Here is a 20,112-nt window from a genome sequence, read left to right on the forward strand (position 1 = left end):
TCCAACCACAGCATAACTCGGCCGCGAGTCCGATTCTCGCTTGATATATATTTTGTACCAATATTTTTCTCGTTTAAATGTTCATCCTTAAAGGACTTTCCAACAAAGTGCTTTAGACCACACGACTAAAGTAAAAACTTACGAAACGTAACTCTCTATCTTCACTAACATGTATATATTCCTCTCAACTTTCGTTCGCCTCGCACATCACACTTTTCGTAACGCTCTCGTCACGCATTCACCAGCTTATTAGCCCCAGGTAAACAACATACATCCACACCGTACATCAAGTTTTACTTCAAAACTAATGGAGGAGACAAAGATTAGCAATAGATTAGAAAATGATAGATAGATACGATATGTAGTTAATTTAATTTCCCTGTCTTTTTCGTTCAAAGGAACGTCAACGTCTAAATTATATACTCGAGTTTTACATCTCTGACAAGAACTCAATTATATTATTTGAAGGGTCTTAAATAAATTTATTTGTTACGGTAATTTAATAAAATTTCATTTTTTTTTTTTTGTTTTACCGTCTGTTTCACATGACACATTCTCATGTGTCACGCCATTTTTGGCGTGAACTTGTGGAGGCCTATGTCCAGTAGTGGACTGGGAGAGGCTGCTATGATGATGATGATGATGATGATGGTGACAGCCCGTTTCACCAGTTGTAGATAACGCATTACTCATCATTATTATTAGTTTTGACTAAAATTAATATTTAAGGTGATATTGATTTCAAAATAATAATGCGCAGCAGATTGTCATGCAGGAGGGAGAGAAGAAGGTCCAGGAATCGAATCAGGCTGATAGTAAGACATACAAGCAATGTATCCCTTGGTTTCCTGCAGGAAACCCCCTTGGTTTCCTTGGCGAATCCATCGTAGACAGAAAATAATGCTGAAAACACTATCTATAAAGAAAGCATCAATACTCGCCGTCACAAAAGGTATCGTACAAATGACAAAAACAACAACATTACTCTGACACTGTGTCAAGATTTATTTAAAAATCCATCATACACAGCAGTCGGAGCGTATTTTTATACACTTAAACCTATGGAGTGTGTGGTGTTCATTTGTCATCGTCTTTAAACACCATGGTTGAGTGGCACTTGCCGCAGTAGTGGCGGTCCTCCATGACCGCCATGAACACTCCGGCACCGCATTGCTCTCCGGTACATTCACGCCTGAGACGGTGGATTTTACCGTTCTCATCAACCTGCAACAGATAGTAAACATGTTAAACGCCTAATTGATTTTTTACTTTTTCTGTTTGGGCCATGTAGTCGACAAAAATGATAAATTGATATTTGTTATTTAGCGAAATAAATAGTAAATGGAGTTTTACAAGTTTCCTTATGCTAATGTGTTGTGAAAGTGAGTGATAATTGCGGAAAAAAACGTGACTTATGATTGACAGAGGTTTGTTTACCAAATAAGACTGTTCCAAAAAATGGATAGTACGAAAGTTTTTTCAAGAGTTGGCAACACTGGCGATTAGCCTTTGTGCATTTTGACAGCGAGCGTTCTTTTTACATGACGCGAACTATACAAGAAAATACAGTCAAATTGTGGACCACCTCATTTTCTAAACTTGTTAAAAAATTAAAACGGTTTGTAAGCACACATTTTCTAAATATAGGAACCAGGCTTAAATAATTATATTAACTGACTGTGCCTTGGCCTTCACCTGTAAACTAATTCAAATTCCGACATGTCTAACCGCAACCACTGGAACCAGCAAAAATATTCATTTACCGTTTCGTTCGAGGGTCCGACTGTCTGCTATGAATTTAGTTTAAAGGATGTGACCGTTGACATACGCAATCTTTGGCTCAAATGGGCTATGATCAATCAATACCTTAATAAGTAAATATAGGCTAGTAAAATTGTATTCTATCCAGCCTTCGGTAAATTACGTCATTGATAAATTCTTCCATTATTAAAAATTAGTTTTTCGTAAAAAAAAATTAAGTAGTTAAAAATTTGTCGTTGTCTCGTGTTGGATTTGTTTAAAACGTCTGCCCTGATATTTGCCTAATTTTATCTTTATCTACTTAATTTTATAGATTACTGGCTAGTGATTTTCCAATTATTTAGGCAAATAAATAAAATTGGTGTCTGTTTGTAATATTAAAATAACCGCTTTTTACTAAATGCATATGGATGTATACACGGTAGATATACCAAAATGACATTTATTACAATTTTTGTCTAATTTCTAAAATGGCTGGACCGATTTTGACGAGACTTTCACTGGCAGATAGCTGATGTAATAAGGAATAACTAAGGCTACTGTTATTTTAGATTTTTTTTTAAATTTTACAACTGCGAACTGAACAATAATTATTTTGTTAAATTCCACGCGGACGAAGTCGCAGGCAAAACTAGTCACTTAGTTGCTTAATCTCAATATGTGCGTTACTGTGACGTAATGGAACCAATTAAAAAAAATAACATCATCATCTTTATTTAAACGGTTTTATTTAGCTCACCCCGTTTGTTTTATTTTTTATTTATTATTTATTCTTGGGTCAAATTTAGTAATTCAAATTTCACCCTCTTCCTGTCAACCGATTAATCTGAAATTTTGTATACACTTTGGATTTTGGTGACAATACAATTATGTTTATTCATTATCATTATAAATTCAAGATGGCCGCCGCTACAAAATGGCGGATAATTTATGTTTTATTAATCCCATCAATATGGGTATCAAATGAAAGGGCCCAACAAGCAGAATACAATATACTATAAAAAATTGAAATGCAAGATGGCGGCCGCTACAAAATGGCGGATAACGTAGGTTTTATCAATCCCATCAATATGGGTATCAAATGAAAGGGCTCAACAAGCAGAATACAATATACTATAAAAAATTGAAATACAAGATGGCGGCCGCTACAAAATGGCGGATAACGTAGGTTTTATCGATCCCATCAATATGGGTATCAAATGAAAGTGCTCAACAAGTAGAATACAATTTACTATGCAAAATTGAAATCTAAGCTGGCCGCCGCTACCAAATGTCTGATAACAATTTTTTATCAATCCCACCAATATGGGTATCAAATAAAAGGGCTTGACAAGAAGAATACAGTGCACTATACAACCTCAATATTTAAGATGGGCCTTGCAATAATGAAGCACTAAATGAATTAAACAGAATGCGAAATAAAAACTAAAAACTAGAAAATAAAAATAGGTAAAAAAACTTTTTAAGTTAAACGGTTTTATGTTAAACATACATTGCAATGTTTAAGATAAATGTACTAAAAACCAAAAAATAATAAAATAGATACAGTCGTGGGAATTATAAACATATGCATAGACTAGACTAAAATAAAACCGTGGGGCACGTCAATTGTCTACAAATTATCGACTTAATGTGCGATAGAAGAATCGTTTAATTCGTCGTTAAAATAGGCAGTTGGCCCGCAGACGGTGAGGAAATTACTTACTATTTTCTTGCTCATGGAAATTCCAATAGTTATACACTCCATGTAAATAAAAGAGATGTTTCAACTAGTTTATCGTTGGACATTCACACTGCTGGCTGGCGAGGAATCGTTTCACTGCTCGTAGTTTGTCTTTAATCGACAAAACATATGATAAAAGTACTACTCGCTCACCACTATGAAACCCTAAAACTCGCTTATAATCGAGCTTGCTAGCTTGTTTCCACATTCTAGCCCTACTTATCACACGTCCATCTTTGTCGGTTGAACAACTGCCTAATTATAGTGTAACATTACAAAACAAACATTTTAATCAACGATTGTAGACAATTGACGTGCCCCACGGTTTTATTTTAGTCTAGTCTATGCATATGTTTATAATTCCCACGACTGTATCTATTTTATTATTTTTTGGTTTTTAGTACATTTATCTTAAACATTGCAATGTATGTTTAACATAAAACCGTTTAACTTAAAAAGTTTTTTTACCTATTTTTATTTTATTAACATTATTTAAAAAATAAACAAAAATCGCAATTCGCAAAAATGTAAACACCATTTACATTTGCCTTATCAAAACAAAAAGTAAGGCAGTGATTGTAGAGCGGGTTGGCGATGGAAATACTTTCAAAAGAAACCATTACGTCCTAAGTAAATAAGTAATACCTGTCGCGACATGTCTGAGAACAAGTGGCACAGCTATTGCGACTTCGTAGAGTACGAACTTTTCCTTGTTCTAGCTTTGAGTCAAGTAGTAAAGACACGATTAAGGGTCTGTTTTACCGGTTGTAGATAATGATATTTGACGGATGACGGTGTATCCAACGGATAAAAATTTACGATATATCATTCTTTTTACGTACGAACTTCATTCACTATATTTATTTCGAATTTCTATTCGTAAATGTGAATTTAAAAATTTTAGTTGCTTAATTGTAGCGAAACATGTTCAACATGGCTTATTCTACTCGCTTATAAAGTCTATTCGTAACTTATCTACAGGATAAACTTTATCCACAACCGATAAAACAGGTCTTAAGTAGTTAAGACAAAGTTAAAACCAATATAAATTACGAAACAAATAGCTTGGAAATATTATCAAAGAAAAGTTGCATGTTACTATCACTTCTCATCAATTTTTTAAGGAAAATTTATAATACATACTCATTACCGTTTTTAACCGACTTCCAAAAAAGGAGGAGGTTCTCAATTCGACTGTATTTTTTTTTTTTTTTTATGTATGTTACATCAGAACTTTTGACCGGGTGGACCGATTTCGACAAATTTTGTTTTAATCGAAAGGTGGTGTGTGCCAATTGGTCCCATTTAAATTTATTTGAGATCTAACAACTACTTTTCGAGTTATATCTAATAATGCGTTTTTACTTGACGCTTTTTTCGTCGACCTACGTTGTATTATACCGCATAACTTTCTACTAGATGTACCGATTTTGATAATTCTTTTTTTATTGGAAAGAGGATATCCCTAGTTTGGTACCATGATGAGGAAACCAGGACCTGATGATGGGATCCCAGAGAAATCGAGGGAAACTCTCGAAAATCCGCAATAACTTTTTACTGGGTATACCGATTTTGATAATTTTTGATTTAATCGAAAGCTGGTGTTTATCATGTGGTCGCATATAAATTTTATCGAGATCTGATAACTACTTTTTGAGTAATCTTTGATAACGCGTAGTTACTTGACTATTTTTTCGTCGATCTACGGTGTATTACTCGTCGATGTAATTGAAGTCGGTTTTTTTTTTCGTTTGCGAGCAAACACAATTATTAGTCTATACTTTAAGATTTTTTTCTGAAGTGCAATATGTTAGTAGGTTATTAAAATGAATAATATTTGGTAAATAAGAATTTAGGTTTTTTTTTCTTTTTTTTTTTAAAGATAAAGATTTTGCTGGATGCGTAATATTATAATATATGGACCTATTCATTATCAAAATATCATGCACAAACATGTTTCGTATGCGCCGGGTAGATAATTAAGTGTTAATTAATCGACAGTGGAAAATTAATTCGATAATAGAGTTATTTTAAATTCAGTCAGGAAACACTTTTTTTATAAATAAATACTAGTCTTACGTCTCCGTTCCATTAATGTGTATCTTGTACAATGTATTCTAAATATTTAAATAAAACAGAAAATCGAAATGACCACAAATTTTTTTATATCTATGACCGTATCATGTTAATTGCCATTATCACGCAAATACTATTCTTCATAAGTAGGTGATAATATTATTTTAGTAGTACTTACAACTTAAAAATCTAGCTACGTTGAATATCAAAACAAACCTGAACAACTAAAAACAGAAATAAATTAAAAAACAGTAACGAATACAAAGATCTAACGATTTAGACATGTGGTCATACGAACGTCTTATTCAACTGCATTTTTTATATGTCACTAGGTCTGCAAACAAGCTTACGGCTCACCTGATGGTAAGCGATTACCGTAGCCTATAGACACCTGCAACACCAGAAGCATCGCAAGCGCGTTGCCGACCCAATCCCCAATCCCCCCAGGAGCTCTGGTCACCTTACTCACCAACAGGAACACAATACTGCTTGAAAACAGTATTATTTTGCTGTGATCTTCTGTAAGGTCGAGGTACTACCCCAGTCGGGCTGCTCCGTATTTTGAGCAGGAAATTCCTGCTGTGCCCTACCTCAGTTAATTTCAAGTTTCGACATGTTCGTTCTCGCAGAGTGACTAAACATTTGTGTTAGCCGTATTTATAAACTGCAATTCAAATCGTCCCTCGCAGTATTCACTAATATTCGTGAAGACTTGAAGACTCACTCACTAACACAAGAAAAATTTCTTTGTTGCCTATTGGTATAAAAGCGCGGGAAAGACGCGAGAGTTTACAGTGCTTAAAAAGTTTTTGACATTTGCGCGCTTATTTTTTATTTATGACATCGACTTTTAGTAGTAATTGTTTTATTTGACGAGAAGTCATGATTGCAGGTGAGTTAGCTGTTAAGTTGAAGATAATACAAAAGATAAATGTTTATTTACTTTAAACTAAACTAACCATTTTAGTGTTTTTACAATAATATTATAATTTTTTAGAGATAATTTTTTGTTGGTTGTGTAAATGTAAATGGTTGTCTGGAAGAAATGGCTAATTAGCCATAAGTCCGTCCATTGTACTTCACTGTCTGTAACTAACTTTATGCTTTGTTTGTAATATATTTGTGGTGTACAATAAAGTATAAAATAAAAATAATAATAATTTTACCTTTATATCATCAAACTGTCCAATTTTAAATTTCACTATGTTAGGAGGAGTTAGGTAACAAAACATTGTAAAACGAGATTTTAAAATTATATTAAAATCTCATAATTAGATTCAAACTAGTTTAAAGTTATAACAAAGCCTTACCTTGTAAAACCTGAGCACCGCTAGCTTGACCTTCTTCTTCTTGTGCTTGATCTTCTTGGGTGTGGAGTAATTCTTCTTCTTGCGTTTCTTTGCTCCACCACGGAGACGGAGCACCAAGTGGAGGGTCGATTCCTTCTGGATGTTGTAGTCGGACAGTGTACGTCCATCTTCAAGCTGCTTACCAGCGAAGATTAACCTTTGAATTAAATAATTAGTCAATGAGTCAGTCAAGTATTAACTTGGATAGTATTCAAAACTAATATTATACATCAATAATGCTACTTGTATAAAAATTCATTTTAGATTTCAAATGATTTCTTTAAGCTAGTTACGCATTTATAGGAATCAAAAAAAAAAAAATTGTTTAAAAAAAAACTAATAATTGATGGATGGGTCGTAATTGGTATTCCCATCATATTACATTATATGCTCATTTTTTTAAAGTTATTCTGTGCTTGTATACTATCCCAAATAAAATACATATATAATATTTCAGAAAATGTTTTTAAAAATTTTCATGGTAACATTTTGGTCTTTAAAAGACAAAAATAGTGTTATTTTTATACACAAAGACATACACAATATATATTTGAGAATTATATAATTTAATTATTGAATTATAGAAAGTTGAGTACACTGTCTTACCTCTGCTGGTCGGGAGGGATTCCCTCTTTGTCTTGAATTTTAGCCTTCACATTTTCGATGGTATCAGACGGCTCGACCTCAAGAGTGATGGTCTTGCCCGTGAGGGTCTTGACGAAAATCTGCATCTTGATGCCTCTGGTGAGGTAAAGAAAATTATTGTAAAGTTGCAAAAAATAATGACAATACTAATTAAGTTTTGAAATATTTGAATTTCTGTGTACTTCTAAAATACTGTAAATAAGCCTGGAAATAGAAAATAGTGATTACAATTTATTTTATTAAAATCTGTGCAAATAGAGTATTTTTTGAACACTAATCTTTGAATCATTGATATACTTGCATCATGTTTTGCAATTTATTGTTGTGTCATGTTAAAGTTAGTGATCATTTATTGTTTACAGGTATTTGATTAATAAAACAACACATTATCAGGTATCTGTTTATTGTGGCAAACGTAAACATTACAGAGTTACAATTTATACAAGTAAAATAGCATTGATGACACCATCATTCTCTGGGTTGTTTGTAACTTGAGCGTACTTTCCCCAGACGACTTTGCCAGCCTGCGTGACCAAACCAAGCTCAGAAATATTTACTTCAATAACTGTACCCTTCGTTATAACCCCCAAACTTGTGTACATTTGGGAACTCGGGTTTTTCTTGACACCGATAATCGGTAAACAGAAGGTGGCTTTCAACTCTGGATGTGTTACATGTGCCTTTTTGAACCTTAAGGCCATAGGTCGTATGAATCTTTCGAATTTTGGCGGCTTTCTTGTGAAATTTTCACCTACAAATGTGACTTTGGTTACCATGCGTTTCCACGCTTTTCTTTTCGATTTACCGGACTTTAAAACTTTGAAGACCTCAGCGTCGGCCTGAGCACGTACTTTAGGTATCGGTACATCCCATTTACCAGCTTTTTCTTTACGTTTCTGTTTGATCATATTTGACAATACTTTAGCCCTAGATTGGACATCTCTGTCAAGAAGGTAGACTGGTACGGCGCCTTCGGCAACCTTTTCTGTGTTTTGTCTGACATTCTTTTCTTCGTGCGCTTTGATCTTCTTTTTCATTTGAATCTTTTCATTGCGACGCTCCTTGTTAAAGATTTTAGCTTTGATACCTCGCAGTTTACGCGCCTTCTCGGCCCTCTTGTGAGGTTCACGCGCTTCACGCTTTCTTTTCCGCTCCTCATAATCGAGCCTCCTGCCATGCAGCTTACGATGGCGTTCAATATATTCGTTCTGCGGCATTGTGGTTGCTTATCGGCAACTACAACAAAAGTGTCACCGAATCAATTTGAAAGACTGCTACGTGGTATAACCTCAAACTATATTTGTCTCTTCACTTTATATTCTGTATATAATGTTGATTTAATATATACACAGGAACTTGATTCGAATATACGTCAGTTTTGTAGAAATCAATGTATAAAACACATTTCAAATCCACGTGCAAATGTGCACAGGCACGTTTATAAAAATTTCGTATTCCGACCCGAAACACATTATTCAACACTATTTACACGCGTTTTTAATATTAGCCAGTAATGTTTGATTAAGTTTCGAAATTTTACGCAGTATAAATAAAATTATTACACAAGTAGCTCTAACTCACCTTATGCCGACACCATGCCACAAGGAAAAGGAAGTATAACAGAGACAAGGTACTGGTATAATTTAGTAAGCAAAGACAATAAGTAATAACCAAAAACTGTAGACTAAGCTCAAGGCTACCAATCTCAAAAATATTTATGGCCAAAAGTCCCAAAGCTAAAGTAAAAATTCCCTATAACTTATTTTTATGGGGACTTCCAATTAATTCTCGTGAATTAATTGGAAGTCCCCATAAAAAAAAAATCGCGTTAGCGCAACGGTCACTGAACTGGTTTGTGGCTGTTGCGCCACAACCAAGCCACAAACCAGTGCAGTGACCGTTGCGCTGGCGGTTGCGGGTTCGATCCCCGCAGATGACAAACATTTATGGAACGAAGTTCCTTACGGCAGGCTTGACATTTAGCTGGGCGACCGAACTGAAAAAAAAATGTGATACTAAAACCGTAAGAAAAATATATAACGGAATTGACGTAATATCAGTCACACGACTGTATAATATAACGTTTGTAAACCTAAATATTACTAGTAAACTTTTTTAAAATTATTTATGTAATTTTATACTGTCGACAAAAATAAATAAAGACATGTTTTTTATTTCACCTAATAGTTTGAATTATTATTATTATTATTTTGTTTGTATATAATATTAAATTTCCTAAATACTTTTATATACTTAATTAAAAACCAATCAACAAAATTAAAAAAAATCAAGAACTAGAAAATATATTATATAAAATTCAACTTTTTTTTAAAATTGTGTTGCTTCTATAAGAAGGAACTTTGTTCCTACCTGGTGTCCCATGACACCACGTAATTTTTATTTTTAGTATTAGCCATAGCGGTGTTCTGGGTACTGTGTCTTGGAGAGCACGTTAAGCTGTCGGTCCCGGTTGTTATCATGTACACCTGATAGCGATCGTTACTCGTGGTAGGTAATATTTCCGCCAACCCGCAATGGAGCAGCGTGGTGGATTAAGTTTTGATCCTTCTCCTACATGAGGGAAGAGGCCTATGCCCAGCAGTGGGATATTATAGGCTGAGATGCATTAAAATTTTTAAATTGTGTAAATAATGTGTTGTAAACATTTTTAATGCTCTATTAGTTTTGCTCTATTTCGTTTTGTTTTTAAATTATTGAATCAATACTTAGAATTTTAGGTCCAATAAAAAAATATATTGTACGTATATCCTTTTTATTGTATGTATTTTATAACAAGCTATAAAAAAAACAAGAATGACATTTAATCATAAAGGCCAATTACGACCATCCAAAATAATATCATCAATATCAAGTCTCGTAAATTCAAAAATAAATAAAAAAATAGTGAACTTAGATGTGATCTAATAAAATATAATATCATTTATTTCTCCCCTAAATTAAGTGAAATGCCTTTAAGCTTAAAACCCTATGATAATTTTTTAAAAGTAATAATTTAAAAGTAATAAAGTATTAAATATGTAACTATGTCTAATTGCTTACATGCAAATAAAATAAGTAATTGTCTTTCGAAAATCTCATAATTTATTTATTACTAACTGTTTTTTTTTTTTTTTTTTTTGTTTCTATAATTAGTATTATAAAACTAAAAATGTGTTTAATACTTTCATATTATTTTATAAAATTTTATTTAAAAAAAAATTAAAACTTTTTTGACATCTGGTAATATTCAACTGTCTATAGTCTATACTCTATAGGTAGCTGTTACCAACTTACCACAGCAAACAGATTAGTGACGTTTACGTACGCTGTTGTAGATTTATCGACTGGCCTTGAAATTGAAAAATAATAGAAGCGCTGGCAATAGAGTTTGAGCCTTGAATGGTAGAAATAAAAACGGACTATAAATATAATAATATATCGATACGTCTTATCATATTTCTGTTGTTATTCATTTTTTTAACATATCTATATTATTATTTATTATTTTAGCAAAATTACTTTAATTTCTACATGGAAGAGACCTTAGTTACACAGTAGTGAGCTGCTAACAGACTGATTAAAATCATTCCAGTTTGTAACATATTCTATACAAAATATAAACTTGTAAATTAAAAATTTCGTAGCTATCGAATGATAACGGCACCTTTCAACTCCAATATTATTTAGTTTTATTTCAAAACCAATTAAGTAGAATGGTTCTACACACATTTAAGTTTGTACCTATCTGCTATTACATAAATGTTTGAAGGTAAAGATTTTAAAAAATTTGTTGTGAGATTACTCGGACTGCTAAAATTTCACCTTTTTAAGCAATAATAGCGATACGTACTTGAAATTTATCGCAAGTGACCATCGACAACGCGACAACACTATCTATCATAAAAATTTCAAACTAGCTTTGAACGTGTACCAACGAGTCAAGCAAATTGACTACCTAATTACGTTCATTTAGTTTTATAGTCATATTTTAAGCTGTTCTAAGAGTATATTGCTTAGATCAGATTGAAATTGAAGTCCACGCGACTTCATATTTCTAATTTTGTGAGCATATTATGAATACAACAGCATCTTATTCTTCAGGTATGTAAAATCTCGATAGGTTAACAAAAAATAGACTTCGTATTGCAATATTAGAATAAAGATTTAGTTTGATATACCATTAAAAGGTTGTAAGGACATGTGCTTTGTTTACTAGTGATTTTGTATTTACTCTCAACAATCTTTTGGCTATATACTTGTACATCTTGATTGTCACTTGTTATTTGCTTATAAGATTCTCATAGAAATATTCATGTAAATAGAAGTAATTAAAAGTGTCTAATTAGATGAAACCTCTTTATATATATATTTAGAAAGGACATTAAATTAGTACAGTTATTTATATGTAGTAATTTTTGTAGAAGATAAACTTATGAAGAATATGTCTAAAGAAGTTAATTTATTAAAACAATCTTAATTTCTAGCTATCTAATTTTTTAAGGAGTCATTATTAATATGTACCAATGAAATAAATAGAACTAAGGTAAATAGTAAAAATAATTAAACATAAATAACAGGAAACAGCATTGAATAATTACATCCCAGGAACTTAGTTATCAATAGTTTAGCTTGCAATAATAATAATAATAATAATAATTCTTTATTTCAGGCAACAATTTGACCCATAAAACAATTTGACTGTCTTCAATTCTTATAATAAAATACAACTTAAAAAAAATTAATAAATGTCACGACAATTTAAAAATACAATTACAATAATAAAATGAAACTAATTACAATCACACAATGTCCAATATGAATAATAATGTGCAATGTCCCGCCAGGCATAGGCCTCTACTTTCATGTAGGAGAAGGTTCAGAGTATAATCCAACACGCATGCTCCACTGCGTGTTGGCACATATAACAAATCTAGTTATGGAATTAATTTTTAATTTATTTTCAGTATTATTAAGAAATTATACTATCACAATTGTTCGCGTGGAAATAATTCTATGTTAGATAAGATATATTTTGTTTAATGAGATACAGCATAACAGGAATTATCTTGCTTAAAAAGTCTTGTGTTTCTGCATTACTGTGGCCTTCTGATTGGATTAGGGACAATGTTTGTGATACTCCTAGTGTTACAGGTACTATAGGTCACGGAAACTGCTTACCCTCATGAGGATTGAATGCTTGTTTGACACTCCAGTCATATAAAAAGAAAGGAAAACTTATTAATATTGCTATTTATAATATTTCATAATGTAAATATTAATAAGTGAAATATTAATTTCAATAAAAAAACATTAAATTCTATTTTAAATAATATTTTATGCATAATGTATTATTTACTTTAAGAAGCTTTGTTCTATACAGGCACCTTAGTCCTATAATTAATAATTTTTTATATTAAACATAAGATCAGAGTATCTCGTGTTAGTTTGCTCGTATTGAGCAATAGTTCTCGTCAAATGTTATCTTCTTTTCCTGCAGTAGTAGCCTATTTAGTCTTCTCTCAGAGCTTTATAACAGCTTTATTAACAACTGTACATATTATTATTTAATAATAAATAGCTTTATTGTATACAGTAACATATAACAATTATATACATATAAAGCTTAAAAATAAGTTACATAGTGTGCAAAGGGCGGTCTTATCACTAGATAGTGATCTATTCCAAACTACCCAACAGATAGGAGTCAATAAATGTCCCCATCAATGATCCCGCCACGTTGTTTTACTCACTTATTGCCAAATTTTTCTATTGTTCTAAATAAGTCTATTTTATAGGTTTATTAGCTGATAGCAAACTTTGTATTGACACATTTTAATTTAAATAAATCTTATTCTGAAAATAAAAAAAAAACGAAAAAAGAAGAATTATCTTAATTGGTGCAGATCTTCAAAAGTTTTGTACGTTTATATATTTTGGAAATAATAGACAAGATTGCTGTGTTTCAGAACCTTCATGGAGTCGCCGCTGCTCAACGGAGACTGTATTCAGCATCCAGGGAAGAGAAACTGGTATAAATAACTTTTAATTTTGTCATTAATGTATTTTAATATTAGTTTTTCAAGTATATGTTTGCATGATAATTTACAGATTATTTTTGTATTGTAGTAGTATGTAATTTCAAAAGTATTATGAAATATTTCATGTAGTATGTGTAATTATATTGTATATTATTATACAAGCTTAAATATTTTTTGTGTATTGTGTAGTTTTCAGATCAAAACCATCTTTGTGGTACTTGTATGTAACAATTATGAAGTACATAAAATTTTGAACTACAATTAAGTATAAGCAATTTTTAATAGAAAATATAATTAAGATTAATTTGAACAACTTTAGAATTTTGAATTCTACTACAGACTACAGAATTCTTTGAGTTTTTACCATAGTTTTAGAATTACAGTTCAACAGAAGTAAATAAATCTAATGTCACATAACAGCAGGCAAAATTGTTAATGTTTTTAATTATATAAAAAAAACTAAACATTACCAGAATATACCTAATATTCTAATACCATAAACTATAATTTTTTTTATTCTAGTAGACATTATAAGCACTTGAATTCTCATTTTACACTTATAATTATAAAATGTCTGCTAATTTCGCTAATCTGTCAAAGGATCAAGATATTTTTCCCGCCAAAACTACGCTATGACGCCAACCGCGTGACTCATTGAACACAGGTTCAAACTTGAGTCTGACCATAAAATTTCCGCAACATGACTCAAACAGGACAGTCATGCATAGGAACATGTTGAGACTAGTGCAGCTTCGGTTATCATACTACTTATGTAGTCCTCCATATGAAAATTTCTGTTTGTATTGATCAAAGTTACAAAGAGTAGGGTTGGCTACTTTTGTAATGAATCTGTAATTGTAATTGTAATCTTGTTACAGTCATATATTCGGAAATTTACTTAAAGAAATTTATTATTGTAAGGAGCTGTTTTATAAAACCTGAAAAAGGGCTAAATGTTTTTTTTTCATACATAGATTTATTTCATAGGTAGATTTTTCTTTCATATAATTTTTTCTTTTTCAATTTTATTACAGTATTTCCTAAAGTAAAAAGAGATTTATTTGAAATATTGAATCAATCAATATTACGACATATTGTATTAATATCTTTTACAAATTCTCTTATTAATAAATCAATCTGCCTAATAAATCTGCCGTTGCCATTACGGAAAAAATAAATTATGTATAATATTATTTCAATTAAATTAGACATTTTATTATTATTTCTCAGACAATTGCTCCTGATCTCAATACATAATTTTTTTTACGTACAATTTTTCTCATAAAAAGCATTTCTTAGTTTAAAACTATTTTGATTTTTTTACTACAAATACATAGCTATAGATACCAAATTCGCGACTAGCTACCTTTGCACTAGATTTTTTGTCTATTAAAATTCAAACTATTCAGTTTTAATAATATCTCGAATTTAATAATAACTCGACTAGTCGAAACATGCACGGTGCAATAAACTTGTGTATCTAAGTACGTTTGCTACTTTATATGTATGTACAATTCATATGTCATCGAACCCGCGCTGCACCACGCCTCTCAAACATGGCGATTTCACGCAGTAAATCAATTTTACATTTAATTGAAATCGATACCTACACTGTCAAATTTCTCTTATATCTATTATAGACATTTTTTACGTATATATATATATTTTTATTTATTGCATTTTTATTGTATATGCTTTATAAAGATTTATGGTTTGAAGATTTTTTTTTGTTTTATATGATGACTGTACCTAGTAATGAAAAACATTATATGATATGAAAATAATTTAAAAGCAGATAAACTATTTAAATATTATTATATAAAACCTTAGACAGTAAACATCGTAACAAAGACAGTTTTTAAGTAGTATTTATTTTATTTTTTTAAACAATATTGTGTAATGTTCTTCATTGCATTAAATTTGATTGATAATAATAATTCTTTTCCACTAGCGTAACATACTAGCATACATAGTCGTTTTTGTCTCATTTAATGTTTGCTAATTTAAAATAAATATAATTAATTAATTGAGTTTTTAAATATTAAGTAATTATGATTTTTAGTTGTTTTAATTGTTTATCGAGTTACGCACTAGTTGCATGAAATACCTAATTGAATGAAAAAAAAATTGTTCCGGAATGTTGGTAACTGGTAATGGAAATTTTTATTGGAATGGACAGGATTTGTATTGTATTAATGTGTGCTAACATTGTCAGATGTCTTTGTTGGACATGCTGAGCCGTCTGGAGTCTGCAGGGTCTGGTAGTAAGGATCGAATCTTGAAGACCGATGGAACTGCAAAATTGTTCGATTTTGTACGTCTATTTATTGAAGTTTGTCAAAAAACACACAAAATGCAATTGGAAGTGTCTAGAATAAATTCGAGTGACTTTTAAAGCTGGCTTTTTTTTGCTAGTGTTCAGTGTTGTTTGTTGAAGGAACTGTTTCTTAGTATTCAGAAACTATATGAGCGTCTTATTTTTTTATTTTTAATGGTGTTTGTTTTATTTAGTGTTAAACAGTATTGTTAATTTTTATTCTTTATGTTAATGTTTTGATAAAAGAATAGTTAAACATTAATTAATTTGGCTAATTAATATCTTAATTATAGAGGAATTTTAATTTAGTTAAGGTGTAGTTCAGATCTGACTTAGTTGAGTAAAGAAACTTTGTAAACTTAGTTTTTTTTGAAATATAATATGTATGTTAGTTTAGTTTGTTGATTGTATTTTTGTTGTGTTATTTTGCATGCTTTTAATCTGTGTTGTATTTATAGTATTAAAAAAATAAAAAAAAATACATGTAACATGATTTAAAAATTCAAGTAAAAAAGACAAAAAAAAAATCAAGAGATATGTTGAAAACCACAGGCAGTAAAAAGGAACTCAGAATTCTATAAAAAAAAAAAACTAAACTAGAAATAAAAAAAATACAAGTAACTACAACACACGAAAAAAATATATAAAAAAAAAGCGAAAATAGAATAAAAAAACGTTTTACACAATCGTCGTGTCAAGCTGAACTGGGACATTTTAAAATGGCAGAGAATTTGACGGTTGACATGTTGTTGAAGGTTATGGTTTTTGTAGATTTTGTCCGCGACACAAGTGACACAGAGTGGTGCAGTGATGAGCAGGGCGTGGAGTTCGAGCCCGTCACCGAGCCGGAGGAAGAGGGCGCGTTCATCGGGGACACTTCCTGCCCGAGCGACGTGAGTATACTGCGATACTCGCGGATTGCGATAGAAATACTTATTTAAGTTCTCTTGACGGAAATGGTATCGAGGACGACGATGTTTGAATCGGGAAAAAACCTAATTTGAAAACAAGTGCAAGAATTCCCAAGAAATATTAGTAAATTTAGATCCTTTGTTGTAGTGTTCTTTCACTTTATTTATATTATTTAACGACCAACTTTGAGGTGTTAATGTGTGATTTTTTTTTTTGTTTAAAAATCCGATGGTTTTAAAAAAATGTATCCGATTTCGGCAATTCAGTCAGCGGAACTCGCTTCGCTGCCGACTCAGCCCACGCACCGCTTCCAGAACGAGATAATAGCGACGCGCGTGGTGGAGGTGAGCGTGCGGGACGACGGCGCGCTGCAGCTGGCGGACTCCGAGTGCAGCGCCTCCAGCAGCGACAGCGAGCTCGACCTGCACGACTACTGGCTGTGCGCCACGTGCCGCGCCGCCAACAACACGCCGCTCTACCGCTACTGCGAGAAGTGCTTCCGGGTGAGCGCCGCGCCGTACAACACCACACCACACCGCACCGCACCGCACCACACCACACCGCACCACCCCGCACCACACCACACCACACCACACCGCACCACAACGCACCGCACCGCACCGCACCGCATCACACCACACAACACCACACTGCACCGCACCGCACCACACCGCACCACACCACACCACACCACACCGCACCACAACGCACCGCACCACAACGCACCGCACCGCACCGCACCGCACCGCATCACACCACACAACACCACACCGCACCGCACCGCACCGCACCGCACTGCACCGCACCGCACCGCACCGCACCGCACCGCACCGCACCGCACCGCACCGCACCGCATCACACCGCACCACACAACACCGCACCGCACCGCACCGCACCGCACTGCACCGCACCGCACCGCATCGCATTGCACCGCATCGTACCGCACCGCACCACACCGCACCGCACCGCACAGCTCGACCACACCGTCACACCACAATGACATTTCAAGCTAATAGTCCGAGATCCCAGGCCCCCAGACCTTATTTATTTTCCAAGGGACAAAATGTATACAATAGAGTAATATTAGTGAGATGAGACCGACAGCCATTTCTCAGATATTAGCTGCTAAACGTACGAAAACATGGTACTAACTTTAGGTATTTTCTGATGGCTGATTTTAACGTATGTTCCAGAGAATATTGTAAAAAATATAAAATTGCTACTGACAGACTCGCTCTGTCGGCAGTATTTATTGCCAGACCATAATTTAATTATATTTTAAAATTCTTTAAGGTTTACATTACATTACATTGTATTATTGTTTGCACAACGCCACAACTTGCATTTATTTCCGTGCTGTCATTGCTCTACAGTTGCGTAACAGCATAACTAACGTATAATTTTCATAAAATCTAGATACGCAAAAACTTCTTCCCTCCGAGACCGAAACCGAAACGAAAACGCAAACCGAGCTCCGAACCGACTGAATCCCAGCCGGTGTCCTCCCAGGACTCCGGCGTCGTATCCCTCGCCCACAGCCAGGGAAGCGATGTCGCTGCCCTGCTGAATACCGACTCGGATAGACTGAAACGCGTCAGAAGCTTAATATATTCTGACTCTGCCGATACCGATTCTTATTCGGATAGCGAGAGTGAAGATGAGAAATTGATTTCTACTGAAGCGAGTGAAGAGGTAATTATTACTTGATTTAAAAAAAAAAATGTGTCGGTCAGCAGTGTCGTTAGAGTACATCAGCCAGTGTCCCTGAGTACGGCGCCAAGTTGACATCACCATTACCTTACATTTTCCACAAAAACGTTCTGCAGTGGAAGCTAAACACAAATCAATCATAGTTATGTATAAATATGTATATGTCTTACTAAACGAATGTGTAAATATATTACAGGTGAGAAAAAAATCGAATCCACCTAGAAGACCGAAACGCAAACGTAAACAGAGCTTCGACAAGTGTTCGCAAGATACAGGAGTGCAGACGGGCAGTCAACACTCCGAGCATTCCGAACACGTCGAATCGGACAAACAAAACGATTCCGATTCGAATAAACGTCGATTAACAGAGGAATCAGAAATACGATCTCAACTACTTTCGAAGCGAATAAAAATCGAGTATGACACAGATATCGATTCGGAGTCTAAAATCGATGTCGCGCCACTAAGCAAGACGGTCAGCGACCCCGCTCTCACCATCCACACACTCCCTCAGGTAAATATCTGTCAAAGTTCCACAGACAACACAAATATCTGTCAAAGTAAAAGTCAAACTACAGACGACACAAACAGCGACGCTGTCAAGCGCGAGACGGGCACAGATAAAAAAGACAAAGCGGACAATACGTGTATAATTTGCACGACCGAGCCCAAGTCGGGTGTTTTCGTTCACGGTCGGATCGCGCACATCTGCTGTTGTTACAAATGCGCGGTAGAAGTATGGAGGAAAACTAAGCGGTGTCCCGTCTGTAATTGTAAAGTTAGTAATGTTTTACGGGCCATTGTCATGTAAACATTTTCTTAAACAAAACTACATTGACACATCGATTAGAAACACACTATGGGTCATCACATATTATATTTCTGTCAGAGTTTTTCTAATGTAACCGGATAAAGCTATAATAAAAAAAAAATTTATGTGCGTCGTAAGATCAGAGTATCTCCCGGGAACAGTTAGAATTTTTCTGACAGAAATTTCAGATTATTTTCGTTTTAACATTAACAACAAAATCACATTTTAGTTTAAAAAAAAATAAAATCTGACATCAAACATATATAACTTATCCAAAATTGGAATGAAATAAAATGCAGTATCGATTGCATTTTATAGATTCCTAATCAACTAACCATCCATGGATACAACGCTAAAACTTCATACATAAAGACCGTCCGCATACATTCTACTTTATCTGAATCAGAAAAAAAAATTTAAAAAAGTTAATATATAACTTGTAGATGCGCTCTAGCCTTGTAGGTTATCTTAACTAAAAATTTTAACTTGAGACAACTTTCAATGTAAAAAAAACCAAAGAAAGATACACTTACATGTGTATACAAATTAAATCATTGAAAAATATATTGGTTCAAAATTTATTTAAATATGTAATTTAAAAGTATCACAATCCAAAAATGTCCTATTGTACTGGACAGCATCTGGAATCTCCCTCCGTGTGGGCTTATGTCAAGCAGTAGGATGTTTTCAAGCTGTTTCAGTCCATGTTCATGGACAGCGGCATACTTTAAATATAAGACAGGGAAACCTATAAAATATTCCGACACATT

The 20,112-nt window shown here is 33.4% G+C and overlaps 3 protein-coding genes across 3 annotated transcripts; 1 reads left to right on the forward strand and 2 right to left on the reverse strand.

Annotated features, from left to right (window-relative positions):
• Nucleotides 1–981: 981 nt before the first annotated feature.
• LOC123658380 (ubiquitin-40S ribosomal protein S27a) lies at nucleotides 982–9,224 on the reverse strand. The gene is made up of 4 exons (XM_045593812.1): nucleotides 9,136–9,224; nucleotides 7,516–7,650; nucleotides 6,871–7,066; nucleotides 982–1,224 (listed from the first exon to the last, which is right to left on the reverse strand). Exons 2-4 carry the CDS (start codon nucleotides 7,638–7,640, stop codon nucleotides 1,078–1,080), a joined length of 468 nt encoding a protein of 155 aa, XP_045449768.1. The 5' UTR covers nucleotides 7,641–7,650; nucleotides 9,136–9,224; the 3' UTR covers nucleotides 982–1,077.
• On the reverse strand, nucleotides 7,941–9,226 carry LOC123658379 (ribosome biogenesis protein NSA2 homolog). The gene is made up of 2 exons (XM_045593811.1): nucleotides 9,136–9,226; nucleotides 7,941–8,790 (listed from the first exon to the last, which is right to left on the reverse strand). Exon 2 carries the CDS (start codon nucleotides 8,769–8,771, stop codon nucleotides 7,992–7,994), a length of 780 nt encoding a protein of 259 aa, XP_045449767.1. The 5' UTR covers nucleotides 8,772–8,790; nucleotides 9,136–9,226; the 3' UTR covers nucleotides 7,941–7,991.
• A 2,226-nt stretch (nucleotides 9,227–11,452) lies between these two features.
• Nucleotides 11,453–19,911, forward strand: LOC123658173 (E3 ubiquitin-protein ligase Mdm2-like). The gene is made up of 6 exons (XM_045593614.1): nucleotides 11,453–11,655; nucleotides 13,521–13,583; nucleotides 16,681–16,802; nucleotides 17,088–17,324; nucleotides 18,238–18,513; nucleotides 18,728–19,911. The coding sequence occupies exons 1-6, from the start codon at nucleotides 11,628–11,630 to the stop codon at nucleotides 19,340–19,342; spliced, it is 1,341 nt and encodes a 446-aa protein (XP_045449570.1). The 5' UTR covers nucleotides 11,453–11,627; the 3' UTR covers nucleotides 19,343–19,911.
• The last annotated feature ends 201 nt before the right edge of the window (nucleotides 19,912–20,112 follow it).

This window comes from Melitaea cinxia, chromosome 12 (genome assembly GCF_905220565.1).
Source record: "Melitaea cinxia chromosome 12, ilMelCinx1.1, whole genome shotgun sequence".
Lineage (NCBI taxonomy): Eukaryota > Metazoa > Arthropoda > Insecta > Lepidoptera > Nymphalidae > Melitaea > Melitaea cinxia.

What these genes read in the sequence shown, in the direction of transcription:
- LOC123658173 (XM_045593614.1), top strand. Translation starts at nt 11,628, where the DNA reads ATGAATACAACAGCATCTTATTCTTCAG. An exon ending in ACACTTCCTGCCCGAGCGAC is followed by an intron (nt 16,803 to 17,087) that starts GTGAGTATACTG and finishes TCGGCAATTCAG; the next exon opens with TCAGCGGAACTCGCTTCGCT. An exon ending in CTACTGAAGCGAGTGAAGAG is followed by an intron (nt 18,514 to 18,727) that starts GTAATTATTACT and finishes AATATATTACAG; the next exon opens with GTGAGAAAAAAATCGAATCC.
- LOC123658379 (XM_045593811.1), bottom strand. Translation starts at nt 8,771, where the DNA reads ATGCCGCAGAACGAATATATTGAACGCCATCGTAAGCTGCATGGCAGG.
- LOC123658380 (XM_045593812.1), bottom strand. Translation starts at nt 7,640, where the DNA reads ATGCAGATTTTCGTCAAGACCCTCACGGGCAAGACCATCACTCTTGAG. An exon ending in ATCCCTCCCGACCAGCAGAG is followed by an intron (nt 7,067 to 7,515) that starts GTAAGACAGTGT and finishes TTTAATTCAAAG; the next exon opens with GTTAATCTTCGCTGGTAAGC. An exon ending in CGGTGCTCAGGTTTTACAAG is followed by an intron (nt 1,225 to 6,870) that starts GTAAGGCTTTGT and finishes TATCTGTTGCAG; the next exon opens with GTTGATGAGAACGGTAAAAT.